This window comes from Tenrec ecaudatus, chromosome 1 (genome assembly GCF_050624435.1).
Source record: "Tenrec ecaudatus isolate mTenEca1 chromosome 1, mTenEca1.hap1, whole genome shotgun sequence".
NCBI lineage: Eukaryota > Metazoa > Chordata > Mammalia > Afrosoricida > Tenrecidae > Tenrec > Tenrec ecaudatus.
The window spans coordinates 188,937,256-188,964,332 of NC_134530.1; the positions used below are offsets into that span (position 1 = coordinate 188,937,256).

Sequence of the window (27,077 nt, forward strand, 5' to 3'; positions counted from 1 at the left end):
AAGTAAATCTTCCACAGAACCATACAATATGCTCAGTATCAGATCAGAAGGATAAGTAACATACAGTGGTATCACTGATGACATTTAAGTTGAGCTATAAAGGTTAAAATATAATATCAATAAGCAGAGGCCAGCGAAGAGTTATTTTCTGGAGAAAGAACCAGGGCACTAAGACAATGAAAGCACACAACTTAAAAAAAATTATTTTATTGGGGGCTCATACAACTCTTATCATAATCCACACATACATCAATTGTATTCAGCACATTTGTACATTCATTACCCTCATCATTCTCAAAACATTTGCTCTCCACGTAAGCCCCTGACATCAGCGGCACACGACTTAGTTAGAGACTAGCAAGTGACTGGACTATCTATCATGTGTTGAGACAGTGTATTATTAATGTCGTTCTTCTAGCCAAAGACTCTGTTACTCCCACCAAACCTTTTCCTGCATGGGTTTGGGTGAGAAAGTGGGGAAATATAGATAGGATTCCTCCGTGACTAACTGCCAACATGAGCAGCAGCAGAACCAGGAATCAGAGCCTGAAACAGAGAGGTAAACTTCCCAAGCCATGAAGCAAGTAAAGTGTTTGGGGCAGGAGGTTGGCTTGAGGAGTGGGTGTCCCTGGGCCCTTCATCCAGAGGGCTGCCTTTGCTGCCCACAGGACTCTAAGTAACTGCCTGTGGGTTGAGGGCTACAGCAGCACAGCATGTCCCGTGAGAATTTATTAGCAGCCATAAAAGAACTCTGCAATATGTCCCGATAAGAACTGTATCCCTCATATGCCCTTGGTAATTTATACCTCGTTATTTTGTCATATCTTGCCCTATCCGGAGTCTCCCTTCCCCCCTTCTCTGCTGTCCCTCTCCCAGGGAAGAGGTCACATGTGGATCCTTGTAATCAGTTCCCCCTTTCCAACCCACTCACCCTCCACTCTCCCAGCATCGTCCCTCACACCCTTGGTCCTGAAGGTATCATCCACCCTGGATTCCCTGTACCTCCAACCCTCATATGTACCAGTGTACAGCCTCTGTCCTATCCAGCCCTGCAAGGTAGAATTCGGATCATGGTAGTTGGGGGGAGGAAGCATCCAGGATCTGGGGGAAAGCTGTGTTCTTCATCGATACTACCTCACACCCTAATTAACCCATCTCCTCTCCTAAACCCCTCTATGAGGGGATCTCCATTGGCCGACACTTGGGCCTTGGGTCTCCACTCTGCAAGGGCATATGAGGGAGGGGGGAATGGGGAGGGAGGGGGGTGGAAAACAGAGGACCTGATGCAAGGGGCTTAAGTGGAGAGCAAATGCCTTGAGAATGATTGGGGCAGGGAATGTATGGATGTGCTTTATACAATTGATGTATGTATATGTATGGATTGTGGTAAGAGTTGTTTGAGTCCCTAATAAAATGTAAAAGAAGAAAAGAGAAAAAAATGATTAGGGCAAAGACTGTACAGATGTGCTTTATACAATTGATGTATGTATATGTATGAACTGTGAAAAGAATTGTATCAGCCCCAATAAATTGTTAAAATAAAAAAAAAAAAAAGAACTGTATCCCGAGCATTTCCCAGTTGCATGACAATCTGTTAACTTCCATAATAAACTCTAAAATCACTCCTATTGTCTGTGAATTCCATGTAAGCACTGCAATAAATATTAGAACTTAAATGAAAAGTTAGCTATGCTATTTGGGGCAACTCAAATACTACTCAAGTGTGTTTCTAAAGCCCATTCCTCTTTTTTACACCATAGTGATATCTGTTCTATTTTAGTATTTCTAATCTGCCACAGGCTTCAGTTTCACTACAATTATATCTGTAACCTGTAAAATAATACATTTTATAGAATCAAGCAAATTACCAACACCTTTTTGTCTAATTATTCTACCATTAGTTATATTTAGCATGGTACAGATTACTATAAATCAAGACACTGTTTACTTCCAACAAGATCAGTTAAAGGACAATAAGAGTCATGTATGATCGGACAAGACCATGGAAGAGGAGATCAAGAGGCAGGACCACTCACAAAAGCAAAGAAAAAACTGAAATATCTAGGAATACATCTAACGAAAAAAACCCAAAAGGCCTATACAAGAAAAACTGCAAGTCCCCACTACGGGAAACCAAAAGCAACCTCCACAAATAGAGGAATATCCCATACTCATGGATCATTAGACTCAATACAGTAAAGATGCCTATCCTACCCAGAGCACTTTATAAGTTTAATGCTATTCCAATACAAATACCAACAACCTTCAAAAACTGGAAAAAATGACCACCAATTTCATATGGAGGGAAGAAGCCCAGAATTAGCAGAGAACTCTTCAAGAAGAACATAAGAGGAGAGCTGACTTTACCTGACCTCCTACTCAGTCACAGTGGTCAAAACAGCGTGGTACTGAAATAATGACAGATACACAGACCAATGGAAATGAAGAATAGAAAACCCAGAAATAAAACCATCAACATACAGACAACTGATCTTCAACAACGGCCCCAAAAGCATCACGTGGGAGGGCAATGCCCTGTTTAACAAGTGGTGCTGGAATCCACATGCAGACAAATAAACACAATGTCTACCTCACCCCATGCACAAGAACAGACTCAAGGTGGATCACCGACCTAGAAGTAAAACCCCAAACCATCAGGACCATTCGCCAAGGAATCGGGACCAACTTAAGAACGTTGGCCCAGGGGACACAGAGGCTAACTGCAATAGGGTAGGAGGGTACACACACAGGTGAGCCTGAAATTGACAAATGGGATGTACTAAGGATAAAACACCTGCGTACATCAAAAGACTTTACCAAGAGGGTAACAAGGGAACCCACAGACTGGTAGAGGATAGTTAGCAATGACACAACAAAGGGCTTATTATGAAAATCTACAATACCCTCCCTCCTTGCCTGCAAAAAGAGGAAAACAGTTAATCCTTTGAAGAAGTGGGCAAAAGAACTGAAAAGAAGTTTCACTAAGGAAGAGACCCAAATGGCCAATAAACATATGAGAAAATGTTCCTGGTCACTAGTCATCAGAGATATGCAAATCAAAACAACCATGAGATACCATCTAACACCATTGAGGCTAGCCCAAATCAGAGAATCAGAGAGCAACAAATGTTGGAGGGGATGTGGTGAGATAGGAACTCTCCTACATTGCTAGTGGTCTTGCAGATATGTACAGCTCTTATGGAAAGCAATCTGGCGATACTTAAAAAAGATGGAAATTGAGCTACATTATCACCCAGCTATCCTTGTACTGGACATACACCCAGAAGAGGTAAGAAATAAACCATGACCAGTCGTATGCACTCCAATATTTATTGCAGCACAATTCACTATCACAAAGAGTTGGAAGCAAACTAAATTTCCATCGGTACACAAGTGGATCAGTAAACTCAGGCACATACACACAGTAGCTGATGAGCACATGAAATATGTCTTTTCATGGGAAGAGTTGGAAGAAATTATGCTAAGCGAAGTCAGCCAATCACAAAAAGGGAAGTGCAGCATGAATCCCCTGAGAGCTGGAAGTGGGCATGCCGACCCAGTGGACAGCGTGGCCACATGGAAGACCAGAGCCAAACTGACCCCCGCCCTGGAAGTGAGTGTGGCGGAGAGCAGAACTGAACCTACAGGTTGGGCGAGGGGCCAGCATGCCACACCCACACAGAGGCAGGCCCAGAGGAAGAGAAAAAGAGAGCCTGCCTGGACCCTGAGGGCACACCAGGCTCAGAAGATGACATTTCTGCAGGGAGCCAATGAGACACAGAGGGGACTGGGCAACCAACAACAGCACGTATCAAGTTGTTCCCTTACAGAAGCAGACTGCGACAGAGGACATTTCTGGGGTCATGTGGTGGGGAGGCAGTGCAGTCTGAACCCCCCAAAACGGATCAAACTACAAAAGGAAACATACTAGATCAGCAGCTAGAGAAGGCAGAGCTACAAAGCCCCCGAGGAGCCCCAAGGAGGAGCTTCAGGCCGTGAGGGGCAGCTCCTGGACAGTCTTGAAGGCCAGCAAACAGGTTTGGGATTTTTATTTTCCCTTTTTTCTTATTTATTTTCATTTTTTAAACCAGTTTGGGCTGTCATAGGTGGTGTGCCTACCTATATAGGATAGGCACAGGACGCATGCCCGAGGGGAGAGCAGCAGGACCAACAGTCCTGGGGAGACCTGGGAGGTGAGGGCAGTGGGGGAAGAGGGCGGTGAACAGGCTGCAACATGTACAGGGGGAACAACTGGGGTATTGGAGTCAATAACAAGAAGGAGATAGGGATCGGAGATAGGGGGTGTGGGGGGCTGTCAGAGCAACAGCAAAGTGGAGGTGCCACAAGGTGGAAATAGGGGAAAGTGGCAGTGGGGCAGGAGGAAGGTAAAAGGAAACAAAGGAAGGACCAAGGAAGCAAAACAATGGATAGAGGTATAAACATAGCAGTGTATACATATGTAAATACATTAATCCACAAAAATAGAGGAATTTGCCCATGTACATATATTTATACGGCAATACACTGAGGTAGGGAATGGACTTTTGGCCTCTGCTCATACCCTCCCTCAATACAAGAACACTTTGTTCTAACCATTCGGCAGTCTGAGATGTTCATCCTCCTGACACAGTCGCTAAAGACAAAATGGGTACATAAGCAAGTGTGGCGAAGAAGGCGGTGCCCAACTATTAAAAGATATACTCTGGGTGCTTAAAGGCTTGAAGTTACACAAGCTGCCTTCCAGCAGTGAAACAAGTCCACATGGACGAAACACACTGCTGGTGCCATCCTGTGGAGTCATAGGGACTGCGTAATCGGCATCAGCAGGCACCTAACAAACAAAAACACATTGTTGAGAATGAGGGGGGCTGGAGCAGAGATCCAAAGTCCACCTGCAGACAGTGGAACAATCTCCCCACAGAGGGGCCACAGAGAAGGGATGAGTCACCAGGGTGCAGTAAAGCATCAATGAAACACACTCTATTCCTCTGGTTCCCTGAAGCTTCCTCACACCCCACTACCATGACCCCAGTGCGGCTTCTCAATTCAGACTAGACTGGAACATGTACACAGGTAAAGAAAGGGATGGGAGCTCACGACACAGAATCCAGGAACAGGAGTGGGAATAGTGATACCAGGAGGGTAGGGGGAAGTGGGAGAAAGGAAGAGAAAAAGGGGAATGCAATCGCAATGATCGACACATAACCATACACCCCTCTACAGGGGGAAAAACAACAGAAAATGTGGGGGGAAGGGAAGTGGTGAGAGATGAAAATAATAACAATGTACAATCTATCAGAGGGTTATGAGGGTAGGAGGGCAGGGAGGGGGGAAGAAAGAGCCAATACCAAGGGCTCAATAGAAAGTAACTGTCTAGAAAAGAATGAGGGCAACATATGTACAAACATGCCTGATTCAATTGATGTATGGATTGTGCTAAGAGTTGTATGAGCCCCCAGTAAAATGATTTTTAAAAAAGATTCATGTATGAACAAACAAATGTTACACATTGAAGCAATAAAATAGAAATAGTGTTTCCTATTCAGGTCTTACAGAAAAAGTGAAGCTAATCTACTCTAAATAATGCTGCAAAATTATATGATGGATAATAAAAAGTTATAATATGAAGTCATAGTATTCTAAACTTATTCTAACACTTACTTTACTTGAGATGTTAAAGTAGACAAACACATTAGATAATAAGGTGAATTTTAGGTATTTTAAAGCACAATTAGTATACAAATTTTGGAGAATAAATGAATTTGAATATTTAATTACATGTTGAAAATGTTAAGAGCCTAGATAATAGATTCAAATGAAACACTCATGCATGATCTAAGAATTAAGGGTTTTGTCAAATTAACTGAATAAATGAAAATAGAGTAAAGAAGTATTGAAGTACATTCAAAATTAAAATGATTAATAAGAAAGAGCATACACTTCTTCAGGTCAAGTAGAAAGAACGTGTAGAACTACTGCTTTCTGAGGGTGAACAACAGGTAGCCTAGGACTCTGATAGAAAAGCCACATGGAACATGAAGATGAACCACAGAGACCTGCTCTCTCCCAAAGGCAGCCGCCACACCACTACCCGGGAAGGGGAAACCAACAGCACACTAGTGTCACCAAGTTTTCGAGTATGATATCAAAACAAGCTTCTGAGATCAAATCAAATGCCGCTCAACTTCCCCTCAAAATAATTCAATCTTTAAAGGATGACCCCATCAAAAAAATCAAAAACTTAAATTCATAATGACCAGTATTCAATCAAAATTTATTAAACATGCAAGGAAGCAGAATAACATGACCACTAACTAAAAGAAAACGTATTCACTAGAGTAAAGAAACTTCTGGTATTGTGGAACAAACATGGGAAAAAGCAATATAGAAAACAACCACTTAAAGGCACTGGAAAATATAAAAAAGTTCACAGGAAAGTTTACTCTTACACTCCTGCCGCCGGACTGGCTCAGAGCTGCAAACGTGTGGTTTTCCCTGTCTTGTCTGCAAGCCGCACAGCTGTAGTTCAAAGCTAAGGTATCCCTGGGTTAAGGTAACAGAGAAAGGAATGTGGGGTTGAGAGGACAGTAGGAAATTTAAGAGGAAATAATCAGATCTGAGAAAAAAGCAGAAATATAAGTCACAAGACCTGACCATAAACTTAGCCAAAGACCTGATTGATGAATTAACGGTCTCTGAATGTATAAAAAGCAATGAGGGCAAGGAAGGAAAGAGAAGTAAAAATTAATCCCAGGAGACTCCAGAGAAAATAGGGGACCCCAAAGAAGCCAGAGAATAACCTACCCTTGAAAGATCTGGCTCTTCTGGGTGAGTTTTGTGGGTTCAGCTTCTCTAAGTGAACATATTGCTCAACCAGTTCGCACACCAGGAAATAGGAAACTGAAGTTTAACTACAGTGAGGTGTTTAAGGATGAAGTATAAGCAGTAGAGCATAAGTAACAAGTAGAAGTAGGAGTAAGTAGTAAGTATAAGTAACTAGTAGAGCAAGTACAGAGATGGTGCGCTTCAAATCTTATGTCAACATGTGTACCAATTTTACACTAACAGCCAAATTAATACTAAACAGCCATGATCTGGAACAAATTTACACTAACAGCCAAAGTGTGAGCCAGAGGTCAGGTTAAAAAGAGCATACCCTAGAAGCTGTAAGAACTGAACAGAGACAGCAGCTGCTGAATGCTGCTGGGAATATACAGTTTGAAATGTTAGTACAAATACATTAACTGTCTACTGAAACAAAACAGAAGTTTTCATCAAGAGCAAATAATAGCATCTACTCTTTACAAAGTGCCTTTTACAATGCCCAGATTTCAAAGTGAGCTAGCTAGATTTGAGAAAGAACAAGGAAAAGTACCCACATCCTAGGGAAATTAGAAGACAACTGAAATAGACTAAAATGAGGCTGGACATTTTACCTAGCACACTGGAAAGCAGTTATTATTAGCATGCAAAAAAAAATGAAAGCATGTTCAAAGAACTAAGTTTTTAAATTGGAAATAGAATCAAGAATTACTTACACACAAGCACATACACCCTACAGGAATCTTCATTAAAGGGGGTTTACAACTGAAAAGCATCATGAAAACTGAAAATCTCACTCTAAGGGCTTAAAGACAAATTTAAGAGAATCAGTAATAGATCAGTGATAATCACCCAATTCAAACCACAATGGGAATAGAAGCAAAACTCCAGTGACCTGTGGAAACAACATGTTCCAATCAAATTGAGCTATTATCAGACTGGAGAAAAAAAGCAATCACCAACAAAAGTTACATACCAAGATACAAACAAAGTGAAAGTTAAAACAATTGAAAAAGAAACACAAAACAGTAAGTATAAGAAAGCTGGAGCAGATGCATTAATGTTAAGCAATATGCACTTTCAAGAAATGTAGTATTTCTTGGAACAAAGGACAGGACATCAAAAAGTTAAAAAGAAGTTTTTTAAGTGTTCTATGTACCCAGTAACAGCATTTCAAAACACTTCAAATAAAACTAACAGGAATAACAAGAAAAAAGGTAAATCGACAACAGTTACAGATTAAATAACACTGTGTGTCTGAAAAAATTTATTAAAAGTAGATCAGAATACTAAACCAACCAAAATCATAAAACTTACTTCCAAATAGATGTAGGATTACACATCTTTTCAGACACAAATGGCATGCTCACTAAGATATATTATTTGGGACCATGAAATCATGCATAACAAATGTAAAAGATTAAAATCTTAGGAGCATAAATTTTTATCACAAAGAAATTGAATTGAAGATCACCAAGAAAATTTTTGAAGTTTCAAATGTCTAAGAACTACCCATTGTATATGAGACAGACACAGAAATAATGGAATTAGTAAATATTTAAATTAGCAGAGATGATGGAAATTAGTAAATATTTTTAAAAGCTATTATATAAAAAGTCCTTTATTTTTCTCACCCAAAATGTCTTATATGGAAGAAAATTATGTAAAGTTTGGTAACTTATAATTCCTAAAAGCTAACAGTAATTATTTTAAAATCTGGATTTTTTCCCATATTTCATTTACATAGATAGGGGAAAACTTTTTTAAAATTGTATTTTAGGCATACAGATTCAATAACATTTTCAGGACTTAAGTCTACTGCCATATAGCAAAATAAGTGCTCAGTAAATATTCTCACTACCATTGAGTAAATCCTGACTCATAGTAGCCCTATAAAAGTAGAACTATCCCCATCGGGTGTCCGAGACTGTAAATCTTCGAAGAGAAACCCTCATCTTTCTCCCAAGGAGCAGTTGGTAGTTTCACACTGCTGACCCAGTGGTTACCAGCTTACTGCATAAATGCATCGTGCAATGAGGACTTGCTCTGCTCAGTAAATATTAGTTAAGCAAATTCTGGAATCAACTCTTGAACTTCTTTGAGTGGTAATCTGACTAAATCGATGTATTCTTTATTCTTTCATATGAAGGTCTAATGCAATGTATTCTGTACTTCCTTTATACTGATCATAACAATGTCAACATTTGTTAGCATGTATTTCAGTGTATATAAACATATGTAAACTCATTTGATCTTGTTTTAAATGGATCTATTCTACTTGAATGTGTGAGTTCCTATATCTCCTGAATTAATCTGTCAACCATCACTGAATGGTTTAAAATCACAAAAGGTGTGTCAGGGTTATATCCTGTTGCCAAATTTACATATTCTGAACCAATAACAGGAAAAGTTGGAGTGTATGAAGAACGCAGCATCAGGATTGGAGAAAGGCTTATCAAACACCTGCAATAATACCACTTTGCTTACTGCATGTAAAGAGGACTTGAAGCACTTGCTTACTGATGAAGATGAAAGACTAGTCTTCAGTATGGATTATACTTCAGTACAAAGAAAACCAAAATCTTTGTAACTAAACAAATAGAAAATATCTGATAAATTGAGGAAAGATTGAAGGCATCAAGAATTCCATTTCGACCCAAAGCCCATCTGGAGGTAACTGGAAATCCCCTTACAGAAGGGTCATGGGGGGGAGACGAGCCAGTCAGGGTGCAGGGTAGCAACAATGAAACATACAACTTTCCTCTAGTTCTTTAATGCTTCCTCCCCCATCCGACCACCCACTATCATGATCCCATTTCTACCTTATGAATTCGGCTAGACCAGAGGATGTACACTGGTGCAGATAGGAACTGGAAACTCAGGGAATCCAGGGCAGATGATCCCTTCAGGACCAGTAGTTAAGAGTGGCGATACCTGGGGGGGAGTGGAGGGAAGGTGGGGTAGGTAATAAGGGGGAACCTGTTACAAGGATCTACATATAACCTCCTCCCTGGGGGATGAACAACAGTGGATGAAGGGACATGTCGGACAGTGTAAGACATGACAAAATAATAATTTATAAAGTATCAAGGGTTCATGGGGGGGGAGGGAGGGAGAAAATGAGCTGAAATCAAGGGCTCAAGTAGAAAGCAAATGTTTTGAGAATGATGATGGCAATGAATGTACAAATGTGCTTGACATGATGGGTGTATGCATGGATTGTGATAAGAATTGTACAAACCCCCATAAACTGATTTATATTGAGTTAAATATTTGAATCTTAACAGTTTTCTATACACAAAACCCAAATATCTTGAAGTTTCTTCATAATCAAACGATGGGCAGTTTAACATGTCAAAAGTACTTTTAAAAGATTTGGCATTTGGCTATAGAATTCTTATGTTGGTGAATTCTCATATGAGCTCCTTGTTGGAAAGATTTAAAGATGAATTTGAAAAAAATGTAAAGAAATTAGATAATCAGGTTCTGTCAAATTGTTACATGTATCTTGCTTATGTTTCTGTTGATTAATTTATATCAGCCCAATTACAAAAATAAAATTTGGAGGCGATACCTGAAGTTGCGCAATATTTTCAGTGATAAAGCTTTTTTATCCTATGTTTTCTACTGAAACATGATGTCTATGCCACCAGGTATTATGGCCAGACTTTTTTTTCTTAGATTTTTCAAATTGATAAATGAACTTTAAAACCTTTAGGAAAATTTTTTTAAATAATTAAAAAATTCCATTTATTTGAACCCATAATCAATGTTTATAAAAGCAGCAGTGGAAAACTTAAACCAGTTGCCTTGGTAACATCGGCTACACAGGTCCTTTGTAAAGTGTTAGATCTAAGACGTCACACTGAGGACAAAGGTGTGCCTCCCTTCAGCCAAGGCACTGTCAATTGCCTCGTGTGCGTGTGAGAGCTGGACACTGAGTTCAGAGGACTAGAGAACTGATGCCTTTCTATCAACGATGGGGCTGGTGAAGAATACGGAATGATACTTTAACAAGAACTAACAGCCTTGACAATGAGGGTGGCAAGACTTGGTCTCATATATTCTGGACACATTATCCAAAGGGACCAGTTCCAGGGGGACATGCTTGGTAAAGTAGGTCAGTAAAAAAGAGGAAGATACTCAATGAGATAGAATGACAGAGCGGCTGCAACAGTGAGCTCTAACGTAACAACTTTGAGGTTGGTCATTCTCTTGCACACAGGGTAACTAAGAGTAGCAACTGATGGTAAGGCTCCAAACAGAAACAAGTTAGCTCGAATTATGCAGAGTTTTGAACCACTCTTCTCTTGCCTCTATTGAAAACTTACTCTGAGAAAAATGGAAAGTGAAGAGACATCAATGATGTGTACAAGTGGTATATTTTCTAGCCTTTTCATTACAAAGACTATATGGTATTAGAATAAACCTGACAACAGTCACTAATTTATTTATATCATCTAAATTTCTAATTTTGAGTGATTGTCAAAGTAAACAAATAGTGCCACCTTGTGGACCGACATATTTGTTGTATTGAACCCATAATGATAAAGAAAATTTATAAAAAAACCAAAATTCTGGCTGGGCTTTATCTTTCAGTGAGATGGTCAATACATTAGTAAGCAACCAACACCAGACATAATGCACAAAATTCTAAATTTATAATACCTTAAGTCTTCTACAAGGTACAAAAGAATGTCGAGAATTTAATATTGGCTCAAAATCATTCTTTCCCAAAAGAAATTCCTTAAATCCCTAATTTTATAGAAGTTAAAAACCCTTAAAATGAATTTATCATCAGTCTTGGATCCAAATATGACACTAAGTAAAGCAAAAAACCATCAGGGATATCAAGTTTCCCAAACCCTTCATTTCCTTGTCACCATCTTCTTTCCTAGTGTTGGTCTTCATCTGCTCTAACAAACTGAAAATCCAAAAATATTTTCTAGAAGAATAAATTCAACGGAATTATAAAAAATAAATTATGAACAATGGCATGCAAGATGCACTAACTAAAGCCAAAAACAAACTCACTGCCATCAAATTTATTCCAACCCATCGTGATCTTAAAATGACTAGAATTATCCCCCTGTGAGAATCCAAGAGTGTATACTTTCACAAAAGCAGAAAGCTTAGTCTTCCTTTCTAGGTGGTTTTGAACTGCTGACTTTGCAGTTAGTAGTTCAATGCATAACACGCTAAATCACCAAGGATGCTTAGACCAACTAAAATACCTTTATATTTTTAAACTTTAATTGTAATATTTTAAACTAAATAACCTGATCTTGTGGAGCCCTACTGGAGTAGTGCTTACACATGGGCTGTGATCGGGTCAGCAAAGGGAAACATCCAGCCAGCTCTTCTAAGAAGGACAAGGCATGCTACACCCAGAAACCGTTACAGTCTCAGAAATCCACAGGAACACTTCTACCCTGTCCTATAGGATCACTATGAGTTGGCATCAACTCAGTAGCAGTGAGAAAACTTCATCTTCTGGTTGGAAAGATGAGGCTCTCTAGTCTCGTAAAGTTACCATCTATCAGAAACCCATGGGGCAGTTCTACTCGGTCATACAAAATCAGTATGCATTGGAACCGACTTGATGATAGCTGAGAAACCTCATCTTTAATAATACTCTGCTGGGCTGGCCACAATCCCAACTACATGGACACCCCACCACCACCACCATTGACCCCCTAGAAGAATGCACTTCAGAGGACAGCACTGAAGCTACAGCTTAGGGAGTAGGGAACATCTGATCAGAACACACGGGAGCAAACTAAAAGGGAAGGAGAGAGAGTGGAAGACATCCTGGCCCACTAAGCCATGAGGACAATATTCCTGCTCAGAGCAGCCAATGCACAGCGAGGACCATTGGGTGAGCCCCAACCCCAGATAAGACATCCCTCACTGACACATTGTACTACAAGGGACAATACTAGAGAGACAATGCAGGACTTGTGCCTGATCTGACCCCACAAAACAGGGCAAAACACTAAGGGCGTGCAACAGAATAACAAGTGGAGCAAAGCAATGAAGTGCCTGGGGAATACCAAAAGTAGACTTTGGGACAGCGCATGACACCCCATCAGACTTGACTGGAAAACACTTCTAAAGGTAAACAAACAGACATATATGACTTTTTTGGTCACTTTTTGTTATTTGTTTTCCTTTGTTGTTTTGTTTTTCTCTGTCTTGTTTTTGTGATTATTGTCTCCTTGTGTCTATCTAGATAAGATAGGTAGGATAAACAATCCAGAAGAGAAAACAACAGACTGATGGCTGGGGAGGTGGGGGGGGAACATGAGAGAGAGGGAAGTGGGGGAAAGGAAAAGGGGTGTCAACCAACCTAGGGTCAAGGGAACAATAAGTGATCTAAAATCAATGGCAAGGAGGGCATAGGATGCCTGATGGAGCTTCATCAAGGGCAATGTAGCTGGCAGGAATTACTGAAGCCTGAATGAAGGTTGAACGTGACAGTGGGACAAGAGGAAAGTAAAAGGAAATAGAGGAAAGAACTAGGAGATAAAGGGCATTTATACAGCTCCCCCCCCCCAAAGTCATTTACATATGTAAGTATATTTATATATAATGAGAAATAGATCTATGTACATATATTTAAATGTTAAGTATTAAGGTAGCAGACAGACATTGGGCCTCTACTCAAGTACTCCCTCAACGCAAGTACACTTTGTTCTAATAAACCTGGCATTCTGTGATGCTCACCTTCCCGACAAGATCGCTAAAGACAAAATGGGTACATAAGCAAATGTGGTGAAGAAAGCTGTTGGTGCTGGGCTATAAAAAGATATAGCATCTGGGGTCTTAAAGGCTTGTGGATAAACAAGTGGCCATCTAGCTCAGAAGTAACAAAGCCCACACGGAAGCAGCACACTAGCCAGTGTGATCATGGGTGTCCATGGGATCAGGTATCAGATATAAAGACCGGGAACAAAAAGGTGTTATCACTGTGAATGAGGGGGCAGGCAGAATGGAAACCCAAAGGCCATCTGTAGACAATTAGACATCCTCTTACAGAAGGGTCAAAAGGACAAGACAAGCCAGTCAGGGTACAGTATAGCATCAATGAAACACGAAACTTTCCTCTAGTTCTTCAATGCTTCCTCCCCGCAACAACCCCCCACTATCATGTCCCCAAATGTCTCTTGCTCTCTGGTAATCCGACCAGTGTGCAGCTGCCTTAATTAGTTCTGTGCCTCCTGTTGGGAGCTACACAACCTGTGGAACACCCAACCCCCATGGATTGTGTTGCTAGAGCTTGAGATTCCTTCAATACATGCTTCACCACGCTGCTAGGGAATACATCACTTTAGCATGGGACTGTTGGATTCTGTCATCAGGCTGATGTTGGTGGCATACCCTGCTGTTTGCTGCCTGTGGCCAGACTGCCTGCATTATTCTACAGAAGACTCGGCTGTCTGATTCCTGACCTTGGACCCAGAAGCCCTCTGGGTTGAAGGACCTCTAGTTTATTATCATAACTTTCATGGAAATGAGTTGATCTGGGCCCTTGGTACCACTATGTGGGCACATTAGCTGTTATATTCCTTCGTGCTGTGCGTGTGTGTGTGTGTGTGTGTGTGGATATACACACATACAAAAAAATCGTAAGTATCGTGGTTTTGTTTCTCTAGAGAACCCTGTCTAACACAGGGTTAGACAACTACAAAATAAATTGTTTCATGTTATTTTTTTAAACTTCATCTTCTAAAGACATTAAAATAAGATTTTACGTGTTCTGAATCCAAGCATTCCACTGACTGTTCCTAATTACCACCTTAGCCTATTTCACACTAGATGCTCAATGAATTTCTGTTAAATGTACTAATGAAAAAGCTAAGTGAGGATTTTTTAATTTTACTTAGTCCCATGTATGGCAAGAGAAACTCACACTGGCAATATATAGAAAATAAATGATAGTACACTGTTTATTTTATTCATTAAAGCAGTCAAATTTTTATCTACTTTAAAAATAAGCTTTATGGTTTGTTCACTCTAGAAGATCTGAACACGGATTAGCATTATGATATGAAAGATGTTCTTTCAATTGTCATTTAAAAATATATAAAATGAATGCTCATCAATATAGACAGTTAATACACAGAAATTACATAAATTATAAGTCAGCCGAAAAATAACTAGAATAATTCCAATATTGATAACACATTTGAATAAATGGTAACGAAATCAAAAATTAAACACCAAGTTTTTTAGTTAAATAAAAATATACAACATCAAATCTGTGTGATGCAGCCAACACTGTCTGTAGAGGAAAATTTCTGATAGAGAAATGTCTACGTTAGCAAAGCTAACAAGCCAGTAACTTCATAGCTTCTCCATAGAAACTGAAAAGGAAAAGCAAATTAAACCCAAAGAAAGAAGGAAATAACAAAACAACTAAAAAAGACATCAATGAAACTTACAACAGAACAGTGGGAGGAGTTTTAAGAGAGGACTAAAGATATCAAAAGATAGATTTTTTTTAAGTAGTAAAATTGATAAAATTCTAACCAAGTATTCAGAGAATTAGCAGGAAGAAAAAAGCCAAGCAAAAAATGCTCAACTTCAGGGAAGATAGAGGGGATATCATCACAAAACCTAAACATAGTAAAAGGATAAGAAAGGAATGTTCTACACAGCTTTCTGGGAATAATGCAACAGCCTAGATGATGTAGACAAATTCATTGAAAGATATAAACTACCAACACTGAACGAAAAGCAACAACAACACTGGCTAACTTAAATAACCCTTTCTTCAAAAGTGAATATATTCAGAGTGCCCCCACCCCCAAAACTACAAGTTTGGAAGTCTTAACAAGAGAAAAATATTTAAAAGAGAGATAATATCAATTCTATACAAAGTCTTCAAGAATTCTGTACAATTCTATATTAATTCTATACAAACAATAAGGAGTTCTTATTAGGGGAGATTAACTTGTTACTAAAACAAGACAAAAGAAACTACAAGAAAACAAACTAAACCCATAATAAATGGATTCCATCAATCATGCCATTTTAGAAATGCATTAAGGACTAGGGAGGTTCAGAAACTTGGCTAATTTCACAAAACTAATAATTGGCAGGCAACCAGACTTAGAAACCAAACACGTAACAAAAGCCTTTGTCAAAATTAATTAGATTCCAGATGCTTTTCTAAATAAAAATAATATGGAATTCTGCCCAATACTTACCTAGAGACAATGCTAGAACCATTGTAGAGATCACTAGCATATGATAATGTGGCCAAAGGTCGTACTGAATTATATCGAGTAAACCTTGACAAACATTCTTGAAATTCATCCAACTGGCTTGCAGTACGACTGTCATCTACATGAAGGAAACAAAATAAAACAAACTGAACTACAAAATACGTCACACAACAATCCTATAGATTAAAAAATATTTTTTAACGAAAAAGAAAAAATCTTGAAAAGACATTTCTAAGACTACTATCCACAAATTCATTAGTTGCTCTTTCAACCTTAATAAAAATACCTTAATGTCTACTTCAAAGATCATGCTATATTACACTGTATTTTTCCATACCAACAAACCATAACTGTATTCTCTTTATATTTTAAGCAAATATTTCTTGGGAGTTAAAAAAAAGGGGGAAGGATCTACTTGTCAATAAGATGTTAAACCAGTTATTAAAACAAAAATTCCAGGGCAATAGAGAAGGGAGGGGTAAGAAAAGAATATTTATTGCCGGCACTATGCTAGTTAGCTTCAAGGAACACACTTAAAGGCATATTACATTTACAGCCATGTTTAGTCTCCGAATGTTTTATATCAACATGCTTTTAATTTAAAAAATCATTATTCAAATAATGACATATCTTTTAGGGATATCAAATCCAGCTACAGAGTAGAAAACTACAGTGTATGAATGATTAATTCTTAAAACCAAACTTTAGGTCAAGTCTGTATCGGTAAGCTACTCATAGATAAAGCCTGTGGAATTTAAATAATAAAATCAAACTTACAAAAGAGGTACAAATCCAGCTAATTTATTCTATCTAAAAATAGGTCAAAATGGGAAGCACAAATTTAATTATCACTGTATTTCAAGAATGCATAAAGTTTAGCGCTTAATTTTCCTTTTCAAAAAAATAAAAAGAATGAATGAAAAACTGTATCAATTTAGCTTCTATTAGAGGAGGGATCTGATACATGCCAGCTATAACACTGTCTTTTAATGATTTTGTCTTACTGTATCATACACACGCAGACATTGACAAACGTTTCCAAAATAAACTGTGATTTCTCTAATACCGTATCTGAAGGTAGTCACCATAATAAAATTAGAAGATAAAAATCATTAACTTGAAAATTTTAGCATACATATGATAAACCTTTTTTAAAGCAGCATTAGTTTATCTTGAGAATAGTTTTTAACATGAAGAAACTTCTCAAATAATTCATTTGCAAAGAAACATCAGCCACAGAGGACAGAGTGAACAGAGCAGATAGCCGCACCCTTCTCCCCTGGAACGGCTCGCAATACTGTTTGTAACTAGCAGCCCAGTGCCTAACCAACTACACCAGCAGTGAGTGCTCCTTTAACTCACAATGGGCTGGCCAAAGCACACGTCCTCCGAAACCTCTCTGCCGATCATCCTCTAGCTTCTCCCCAGCCCCGTCTGGCTTTATCACTTCTAGTTGCATTATTGGATATTCTTTTCAATTCCCATCACACTCTTTGTATATTTTACTAACATTCAATATCATACCGAATTATTTATTGTTTTCCCCCAATAGATTTTATATTCTTTGGCAGTAGTAATTGGTTCTTTCATATTTTTATTACTAGTAAAGGCCCAAGTGGCTAGAAATTATTAAATGTTGAACAGGAAGCTAGCTAGCAATATTTTCATGGCTGTTTTGGTTTTTTAATTTTATATAGCTTGATATATAAATATTAAAAATTCCAAAGTAAAGAATAACTACAGGAAAGCAATATTTCTCAAGAGCTTTTAGAATCTCCACAATGCCTGGAAGACTATGTCTAAAATATACATACAACTGTGTATTATCAGCAGGCTTCCCCATTCATAGCTCAAACAGCTCTTATCAAAAATATTCAGGAAAGGGGGCGTAATAAGAGGTCCAATCAATCCCTCAAAGACTAAGAAGTGGAGCACAAAATGCTATTTACATTGTATTGAATATAATAAGTAATCAATGATTATTTCAAGTATACTAGGGGATGTGCATATGTTACATACACATCCTATCCATCATATTGTTAGAAGCCAGAACCTTCTTGGATTGTGGTATATGGAAATAATCCCAAGCAAACACCAAAGGACAGCTATATTTGTTTTCTGAGAACTTTTGCCTCTAACCACAGAATAAGAATTAAAAATTTGTCTGAAATATGAATCTGAAGTATTTTAATAGAATAAGCAAATTGTGTACCTGAGATACGAGACATTCTTGTAGAAAAGTAGCACTGCTCTAAGTCTTCAAAATGAGCAGTGAGTCGTTTTCGTCTTGATGCTAATGTGCTATTATACCAAGGTTGCTTCTTTGTCTAAGGTAAAAAACAGAAATGACAGGTACTTTTAAGTAGGAACAAATCATTCTTTGCTTTGTGCAGAGCTTCAAAATGCTTGCAAGTTTCAAGACTATCCCATTTAAATAATTATAAATGACAAGGATTTTCTAGGTTCATCTAGTGCTTTACTATTTCTTACTTAATGCATTTATTATTGTCTATATGACTAAATTATTCTGCCTCACAATTAATAGTGCTTACACATTAGTAGTACAAATTGCTCCTCCTAAACGCAATAAACAGTGTTAACTTAAATATTTCCTATAATCCAGTACTATTTGTTTAATTCAAAGGATGTGGTACTACAGTATTTAGGGATAATGAAGCATGACTTTAGTTTTTATTTAAAGAGCCATTGTCTAAGTATTTGTAAACTTATATTATCTATGATCTATGACTCACCTGCATCTTTTTATATACCTGACCCTTGATAGATAAAAACTGTTTGTGGGTTCCTCGTCATATCCTTTGAATTGTATAAATACATCAAATCATATATGTTCAAGGTCATTGATGTTTGCTTTTTACATAATTTATTTATCAATAAGGTTCTTGGGTTAGCTCTTGATTATTAACCAAAAGGTTGGTGACTTAGCTACACCTTTGGTAATGTGGAATAATAAATGCATTAAGTAAGAAATAGTAAAGCACTAGATGAACCTAGAAAATCCTTGTTAGTTAAACTAAACGTTAGGTAAACTAAATGTTGGGTAAGAATCACATTTTCTATTACTGTTAGTCTCACAAGAAAGTAATTTTTAAATATATAGAAAATAACAAACTAAAGGTGATGGTGAACAAAATATAATTGCACAGGAGAAAAAAGGGGGAAGGAAGAAGAGAAGGCTTATCTGGATGGTCCTTGGGAGGCACAAGCAGATAAGACTGGCTGCTAACCTACAGGTTGGCCATGCAAGTATCCCTAGCAGTGCTAGAGAACGATTGCAGCCGAGGCATGTTCATGGAGTACTTTACTTTCTAGCACATGGGTCGCCATGAGTTGGAATCAGATTAACAACAATTTTTTTATTTCTCTACATGAGTACAAATACTGGAACTGGGGTTTGGAGGCTTAAACCAGGGGCTCATCATAGGAAGAGGAACTAAAGACAGAATTTACAAACTTCAAAAGAAATCTGAGGGAATTACTGTGAACAAAACAGCATCAGTCATCAGAGTGGGGGAAAAGAAGCACTTAAGAACTAGAGGAAAGTTGTATGTTTCATAGTTGCTACCCTGCACCCTGACTGGCTCGTCATCTCCCCGCAACCCTTCTGTAAGGGGGTGTCCAGTTGCCTACAGATGGGCTTTGGGTCTCCACTCTGCACTCCCACCCTCATTCACAATGATATGACTTTTTGTTCTTTGATGCCTGCTACCTGGTCCCTTCTATACCTTGTGGTCACACAGGCTGGTGTACTTCTTCCATATGGGCTTTGTTACTTCTGAGCTAGATGGCTGATTGTTTACCTTCAAGCCTTTAAGACCCCAGACCCTTTATCTTTTGATAGACGGGCACCACCAGCTTTCTTCACTACATTTGCTTATGCACACATTTATCTTCAGTAATAGTGTCGGGAAGGTGTGCATCTTGCAATGCCAATTTAATAGAACAAAGTGTTCTTGCATTGAATAAGTACTGGAATGCTTCACGCACACCCCACCATCATGATCCCAATTCTAGCTTCTAAATCTGGCTAGAACAGAGGATGTACACTGGTACAGATTGGAACTGGAAACACAGGGAATCCAGGACAGATGAACCTTTCCGGAACAGTTGGTGAGAGTAGCAATACCGGGAAGGTAGAGGGAAGGTGGGGTAGAAACGGGGAACCGATTACAAGGATCTACATATAACTTCCTTTCTGGGGGATGAACAACAGAAAAGTGGGTGGAGGGAGATGTCAGACAGTATAAGATATGACAAAATAATAATAGTTGATAAATCATCAAGGGTTCATGAGGAAGGGGAGAGCAGGAAGGGAGGGGGAAAATGAAGAGCTGATATCAAGGGCTCAAGTAGAAAGCAAATGTTTTGAGAATGATGATGGCAACAAATGTACAAATGTGTTTGACAGAATGGATGTATGTATGGATTGTGATAAGAGTTGTACGAGCACCCAATAAAATGCTTTTAAAAAAAACAGCATCAGTCAAGAAGATAGGAAATCTGAAAGATGGAATGATAAAATTGAAAAGACCACCAACCAGGGAACTCAGGGTCATAGGTCCATGGGCCACCAACATTAAATGGCATAGCAAAGTTCACTGAAACAATGTTCTATATCTTAGTTTGGTGTGTGTGGAGTGGGAGGGGTGTTTTAAAAGCCCCTGAGTGGATTAGATGCAAATATTCGTATCTCTTCCTTTCTAATTAAAGAAGAGCAAAGAAAAGTGAAGACGCATGAAAACAATTATTCCAGTGGACTCATAAGCACAAAAGCAGTGCACTCCATGATTCTGAGACCAAGAAGAGCTCGTGATACCTGGCTACCATTACTGACTACTCTTATCAGGATCATAATTGAATATCGTGGACAGAGAGGGAGAGAGAGAGAGAGAGAGAACAAAAATGTATAATAAAATTGACCCTAATAAAAAAGACAACGCATATTGACTTGGGAAATATTGGTGAAACTCCTGAGACTATGTCCCTTATTAGCCCTTCAAGCCTGGAAATAAACTCACCCCCATGACTTAATGTTCAGCCAAATAACAGACAGGTCTGTAAGGGGAATAATAACAGAAGAGAGATCTATACACCTTAGCCTCATCAATATCTGAGATTCGAGGCCAATATTTATCCAGGGTCAGAGCGGTTAGAAAATGAGAAGGAATGGAAATAGGAAACACAGGGAAGAAATGGGGAAAACAATATTATAATATAGGGAATGCAATCAATGAGATAAAATAAAATGTGTATGATTTGTTTAATGGAAAACTGATCTCCTTTGTAAGCCTACACCCATTTCACAATAAAATTTTTTTAAAAAGTAGGCCACTAAAGAATCCCAGAAAAAGAATAAAATATTGAAGATTTGAAGAGTTGATGGTTGACATTTTCTATAACTGTGATAATAGATGTGAGTCCACAGTTGCAGAAATTCCTATAAAGTAGGGAATTGTTATAGTTACAAAACTTCATGTCAACTTGACAAATAAGAATGAACGGGTCGAGTCTAGCCTGTCAATCAGGTCACAGCCTTGTGAGCGTGAATTTCTCATGAGGATTCTAGGACTCCCTCTCTTCCTCCCTGGATTCGGGAGACATTATCTCTCCACTTCACATTTCTTTGGACAAGCCACATGGAGCTATGCTGATGGACAGCCAGAGCCCTAGAGCAGGAGGAGCCCCATGGAGACCCATGATTGGGCTGAGATGCCTCTACCGCTCCACAAGAGTTCCCACCCACTGGCCTGTGATCTTCCTGCATTTGTCAGCATTGCACGTGTTGTGTGAGTCTGAAGAGAATTATAGATTGGTACTGAGCACATGGGCTAATATTGGACTTAGGAACTTGATCTAGACTGGGCTGGGATGTTTTATTAATGTATAATTACTTCCTGATACAAAGTTCGCTATTACATATTTATGAGTGTCTCTGGATGTGTTTCTCTAGTCAACCTGGACTAACACAGTAATTTAAAAGAAAAATGTTTCTAGATACCATAAAGTGACACTGAAAGACAGTATTTAAATCAGAAAAACGGATATTTTCCCTGGGGGGTTGGAGGGGAAACACTAAACGAACAAAATGCTTAATTGCAATAAAAGCGAGACCACAATAGAGTAACATTTTCAAAGATTTGAGGAAAACTTGCTCTAACCTAAAATTCCGGATCTACCAAACCTATCTCATAAAAACATGCAAACAAAGCTTATTACCAAACAGCCACTTCTTAAAGAATTTCAGAAAGTGAGTATTGATCTACAGTAACACAAAATAGATTTGAAATACAAAATGAGTGAGCAAGGGCTAGGGATAAAATAGAAGATTCTGAATATTTCGGTTAGGATATTTCATATGTGGAGTCTAACAATAAAGGATAATAAGTGCACAGAATAATAGCAATATTAAGTCAGAAGGGAGAGATCAAAATTAGCATTTAAAATTGTTCCCACTAAATGTTTTCATTGTGAAATGTGTGGATTTACATATAAATTTTGACGACTTCCACCTTTCCTAGATTCATACTCCATACATTCCGCATTCTGATTATTAATGGAAGCTTACAGCTGTTTCTGTTCATTCTGAGGCATGTCCCATCAGCAAATGAAGGTCCTCTTGGCAAACCATGGTATTCTTAATACATTCTTTGCCAGCACTGCATTCAAATGCATTGATTTTTCTTCAGTCTTCCTAATTCATATCCAATTTTCATATGCATGTGAGACAACTAAAAATACCACGGTTTGTGTCAGGTACACCTCAGCCCTCAAAGTAACACCCATGGTTTTCAACACTTATAGGGGTCTTGTGTAGCAGTTTTACCAAATACAATGCATCGTTTGATCTCTTGACTACTGCTTCCATCAACGATGATTGTGAATTCAAACAAGATGAAATCCTTGACAACTTCAACTTTTTCTTCATCTAGCATGATGCTGTGTACCTATTGGTCCACTTATAAGGATTTTGGTTTTCTTACATTGAGTTGTAATCCAAACTGAACGCTGCAATCTTTGACCTTCATCACCAAGTACTTCATCACCTCCTCACTACCAGCAAGCAAAGTTGCATTGTCTGCCTATCACAGTCTTTTGGAAAGTCTTCCTCTAATCCTGGGGCCATGTTTTTCATATACACCTATTCATTTTGGGTGACTGTGCTAGTACTGAAAATACCATTAGCACAGCTTCCAGCATCACAGCTACATGCAAGCCACCACGGTGTGCCAAGCTGACAGACAAGAGGGGGTTCTGAAGACAGCCTCACATTAGTGATATAGGAGGAAACTCAACCAAATAGGTCTTGGCTCTGGATTGGAGACTACTGGAAAATTGGGCTCATTTTATGCCTGAGTATTGCAATTTTATCTATGACAATAGATAAAATTAAGTGAGAATAAAGAAAGATGCATAATGCTATTAGCCACTGTAGAAGGAGGTTTGGTCTTTTTTTTGACTGCGGTCTTGTTTCTCTGTGTGCTTAGACAACTTTACCGAGTGATACGGTCTTCTGTTTCTCACGTCAAGGTCAAAGAGGAACCCTGTCTAAAGTTGATGTTCTGCTTATGTCCAAATGGAGAGAACACCAAGAACTCACTGTGAACGCCAAGTCAGTTTCCAGATACAGAGACTGCTTTCAGTTCTTACAGTTTCCTTCAATTAAAATTTTTCTCCTGAAGCTTATGTACTTTAAGGAGATAATATATTTTACTCAGTGTCTTGTAAAAAAGACGTGAGCCAGTGTTTTCACAACTACTCAAAGGTTCTAAAAATCTAAGAAAGTCAAATACATGTATCCATGCATGCATATGAAGATAAAGGTGTTATCGATTTTCCATAGCCAAATGTTGCTGAATATTATTCAAATATTCCATGTGAGTCTATCTAGGTTCACAGTGATAGAATAGCTTAGTTCTCATTTTTTTGGTAATATATTCTTTACTGATGACACACAATTCAAAGAATTCTTTTGTCCTCAGACAAAACTCTTATTTGCAAGTATCCTCACTCTTACATGCAGGCAGCAATTCTATTTAAATAAACTCTTTAAAAATCTATGATAATAAATTAACTTAATTGTCTTTAAAGTTTAGCTTCCTGGTACACTTTAAAGCTGTAAATCTTTAACAGAAAAAGAAATAAAAGGTGACCACAGTGTATGCTTAAACTGTCCACTCCCATACTGAAAAATAAATTACAGCGCCAGCATGGATGATTTAGCACTGCTCCTGTGTTTATGATAATTTAAGTATCTTTTACATGATATATGTACTGAGAATTGTATCACAAATAAATTAATTTAAGCTAATATTTCTGAAAATGATCTGTTTTAGGAAAATTCTATTTTGAGCCTAAATCATGGTTAATTTAAGTTCAGGGTTCTAAAAACCTTTAATTTTAATAATGGCAAATAATCATATTCCACACTTAGTACAGATTATCCCAATCATATAACAAGTTGTCCACAGTCCATTTTACCTTCCAATCAGCAGTGTTTCAACATATTGAAGACGTTGCATTATAGAATGCATTTCAAACTGCTTGTCAAAACTCAAAGGTTCTATGGAATTTTCAAGTTTCCACTCATATTTGATGCTTTCACAGACACAGACTTATTGCTCAGAATGAATTTTGAAAAAAATAAACCTTTCTATCCTTACAGCTCTTTAAAAATTTAACCATTAGTTGCTGGTTCTTTTTGTCCAATACTTCATTTCAAAATAACATTAAATAGTGCATACCATTAGAAGTAATGCTTTAACATTACAGCTTTAGGCCAGGATACTCTATAGAGATTCAACAGAACAGTTCCAATTAGGGAATATGATGAAACAAACCTGAATTGTACAAAAATTTTAAATGAATTAAAAAATGTTTTGAGTACAGATTTTCAATAAAAGAGAGTGTAGCATCTCCTATCTATCACGCTTACGTATTATTTTTAAGTGTTTTGAATATTTATCTAAAGAAAAATAAACCTAGAAGAGCATGCAAAGATTTATTTTGTTTTGTTAAAAAAATCACTTCATTTCTCCTCACATGAAGTAAATATGTATTAAACATGCATCTTTATTTTTCTTTCCTTATCAAAGATATAGTCTATTAATACCCCTTCTAGCCATAATACCTTTTATGATGTATTCCAAATTCCAGCCTCTATGGCAAGGAGCCCTGTGGCAAAGTGGGTTACATATGGGTTGTTCAAAGGTCATCAGGTCCAATCACTAGCCAGTCGCTCTAAGAAAGAACGATGAGGCTTTCTTCTCCCCTGAAGTGTTAACAGCCTCAGTTCTCCTCTGTTTATTAGGGTCACTGTTCTCTGGAATTTACTCCATGGCAATGAGTTTGGGGGGTTTTGGTTTAGCCTCTGTGCCTGTGATTATAATCCCACTTTGGAAACTCTACATTTTGCAAATGTACAGGACTAAGGATTAATTAATTTTGGATTAAAGATTGAAGGATGCAGGCTGAGTTCCCACCTTACTAGAGTGTATAAATTAAGTCGTCATCCTTTTGTTTCCTCCAGGGTCTGGTCTGCTGGAAGACAAAATCTTATACCTCCATCAAGCCATTGCTCTGCCATTTCAGAGGCAGAGCAAGAAATCCTGGGGCCATCAACAAAGAACCACCACAGGAGTAAGTTTGAGGGGCCTATAAAGTGAGGCTGAGACCAGAGGCACCAGATGCCAGAGCAGAGAGAACATGGGACAAAGGAGCTTCTTCCAGACAGAGCAGAGGGACAGTGCCCCTGAGATGAAGATACATGAGGTAGACCAGCAGGCAGGCTTTCTAGCCCAAGGAATCACATGGCTGAAAGGCTAAGGCTCAAAGAGAGCCATGATTGCTGGCTGAAAAGAAGTGCTACCGCAGACCTTACTGCTTACTGATCCTGACTTGCAGTAACCTGTAACTTCCCCACTAAAACCCTGTAATTGGGAATCCTCTGTAGTCGGAGTGGCCATAACAAACAATCATAGAATGTTGTAGGAGGAACAGTTGATGTCAGAATAGGGTAAAAAAAGGAAAAAGAAGGATGGAAATTACAGTAAAGTCTGACCTTTAACATATGGCAATTGGCCTTGGATTTGTGTGGAGCTGGATCTTCTCCCTTTTATAGCCAAAGGAGGTCAAATGTTGCCTCCACGCCATTTTCATAAAAGGATATTAAAATATATTTTTTTAAAAGGATACTAAAATAACTGGAAAACCCTGAGTAAAATCTAGGGATTAGATAACAGTATCAATGTTAATTTACTGAATGTTAAAACTGGATTTTTATAGGAGATTTATGGGCACTTTTAGAGGCTAAGGGGCATTAAGAGGAAAAAGTTTGCTGTATATATTTAGAAGGAAGAAACAGAATGAGCAAGTATAATAAAATGCTAACATTTGGACAAAGTAGGTTACAGGCATAAAGAAACTCATTTTACTAGTCTTTTAACTTTTAAGTTCAAAATTATTTCAAAATCTGAAAAAAATTAAAGCATGACAGACCTCAAGTATATGAGAAACATCAGCATTCAGAATCTGGAGAATAAAGACAGTAAAAACTAAAATAATCATGCAATTACTTAGGTGGAAAAAAGGTAAAGATAGTGCAGTGAAACTGGTATAGACTACTTTCTATGGAAAAACGTAATGCTTTAACATAATGATGGGAAGGGAGTTAATTAATGGAATGTAGTTTCCATAACACCAAAAGAAATCAATCCCCAATGACGCACTCTTTCCTCTCAATAGATATTACCAATATGTTAACTTTTAAATTTATCATTGATAAACAATAGTAGTTCATTTTGCCATTATGTGTGAGAGCAATTCAAGTCATAATTTATAATATTACAACTCAGGAGACTCAAGGTACCACTAAAGCATCCTGTGAGAAATATCATTTACCTGAGAACTTCCACTAAAACCTGGAGGTTGGCTGTATTCTGTGGAATCAATAATACTACTGCAAAAAGAAGAAAGAAAAATGTGATTCAGTGTTTATATTATTTAATC

The 27,077-nt window shown here is 38.1% G+C and overlaps 1 protein-coding gene across 2 annotated transcripts in view; it reads right to left on the reverse strand.

Moving 5' to 3' along the window:
- The window catches only part of COP1 (COP1 E3 ubiquitin ligase), a 199,783-nt gene that overhangs the window by 95,997 nt on the left and 76,709 nt on the right, over positions 1-27,077 (reverse strand). For both annotated transcript variants that reach the window (XM_075527809.1, XM_075527804.1), the window contains exons 9-11: positions 26,970-27,027; positions 18,265-18,379; positions 16,035-16,170 (exon numbers count right to left, since the gene is read on the reverse strand). In XM_075527809.1, the coding sequence (XP_075383924.1) occupies positions 16,035-16,170; positions 18,265-18,379; positions 26,970-27,027 (309 nt within the window). The remainder of the gene's footprint in view (positions 1-16,034; positions 16,171-18,264; positions 18,380-26,969; positions 27,028-27,077) is intronic.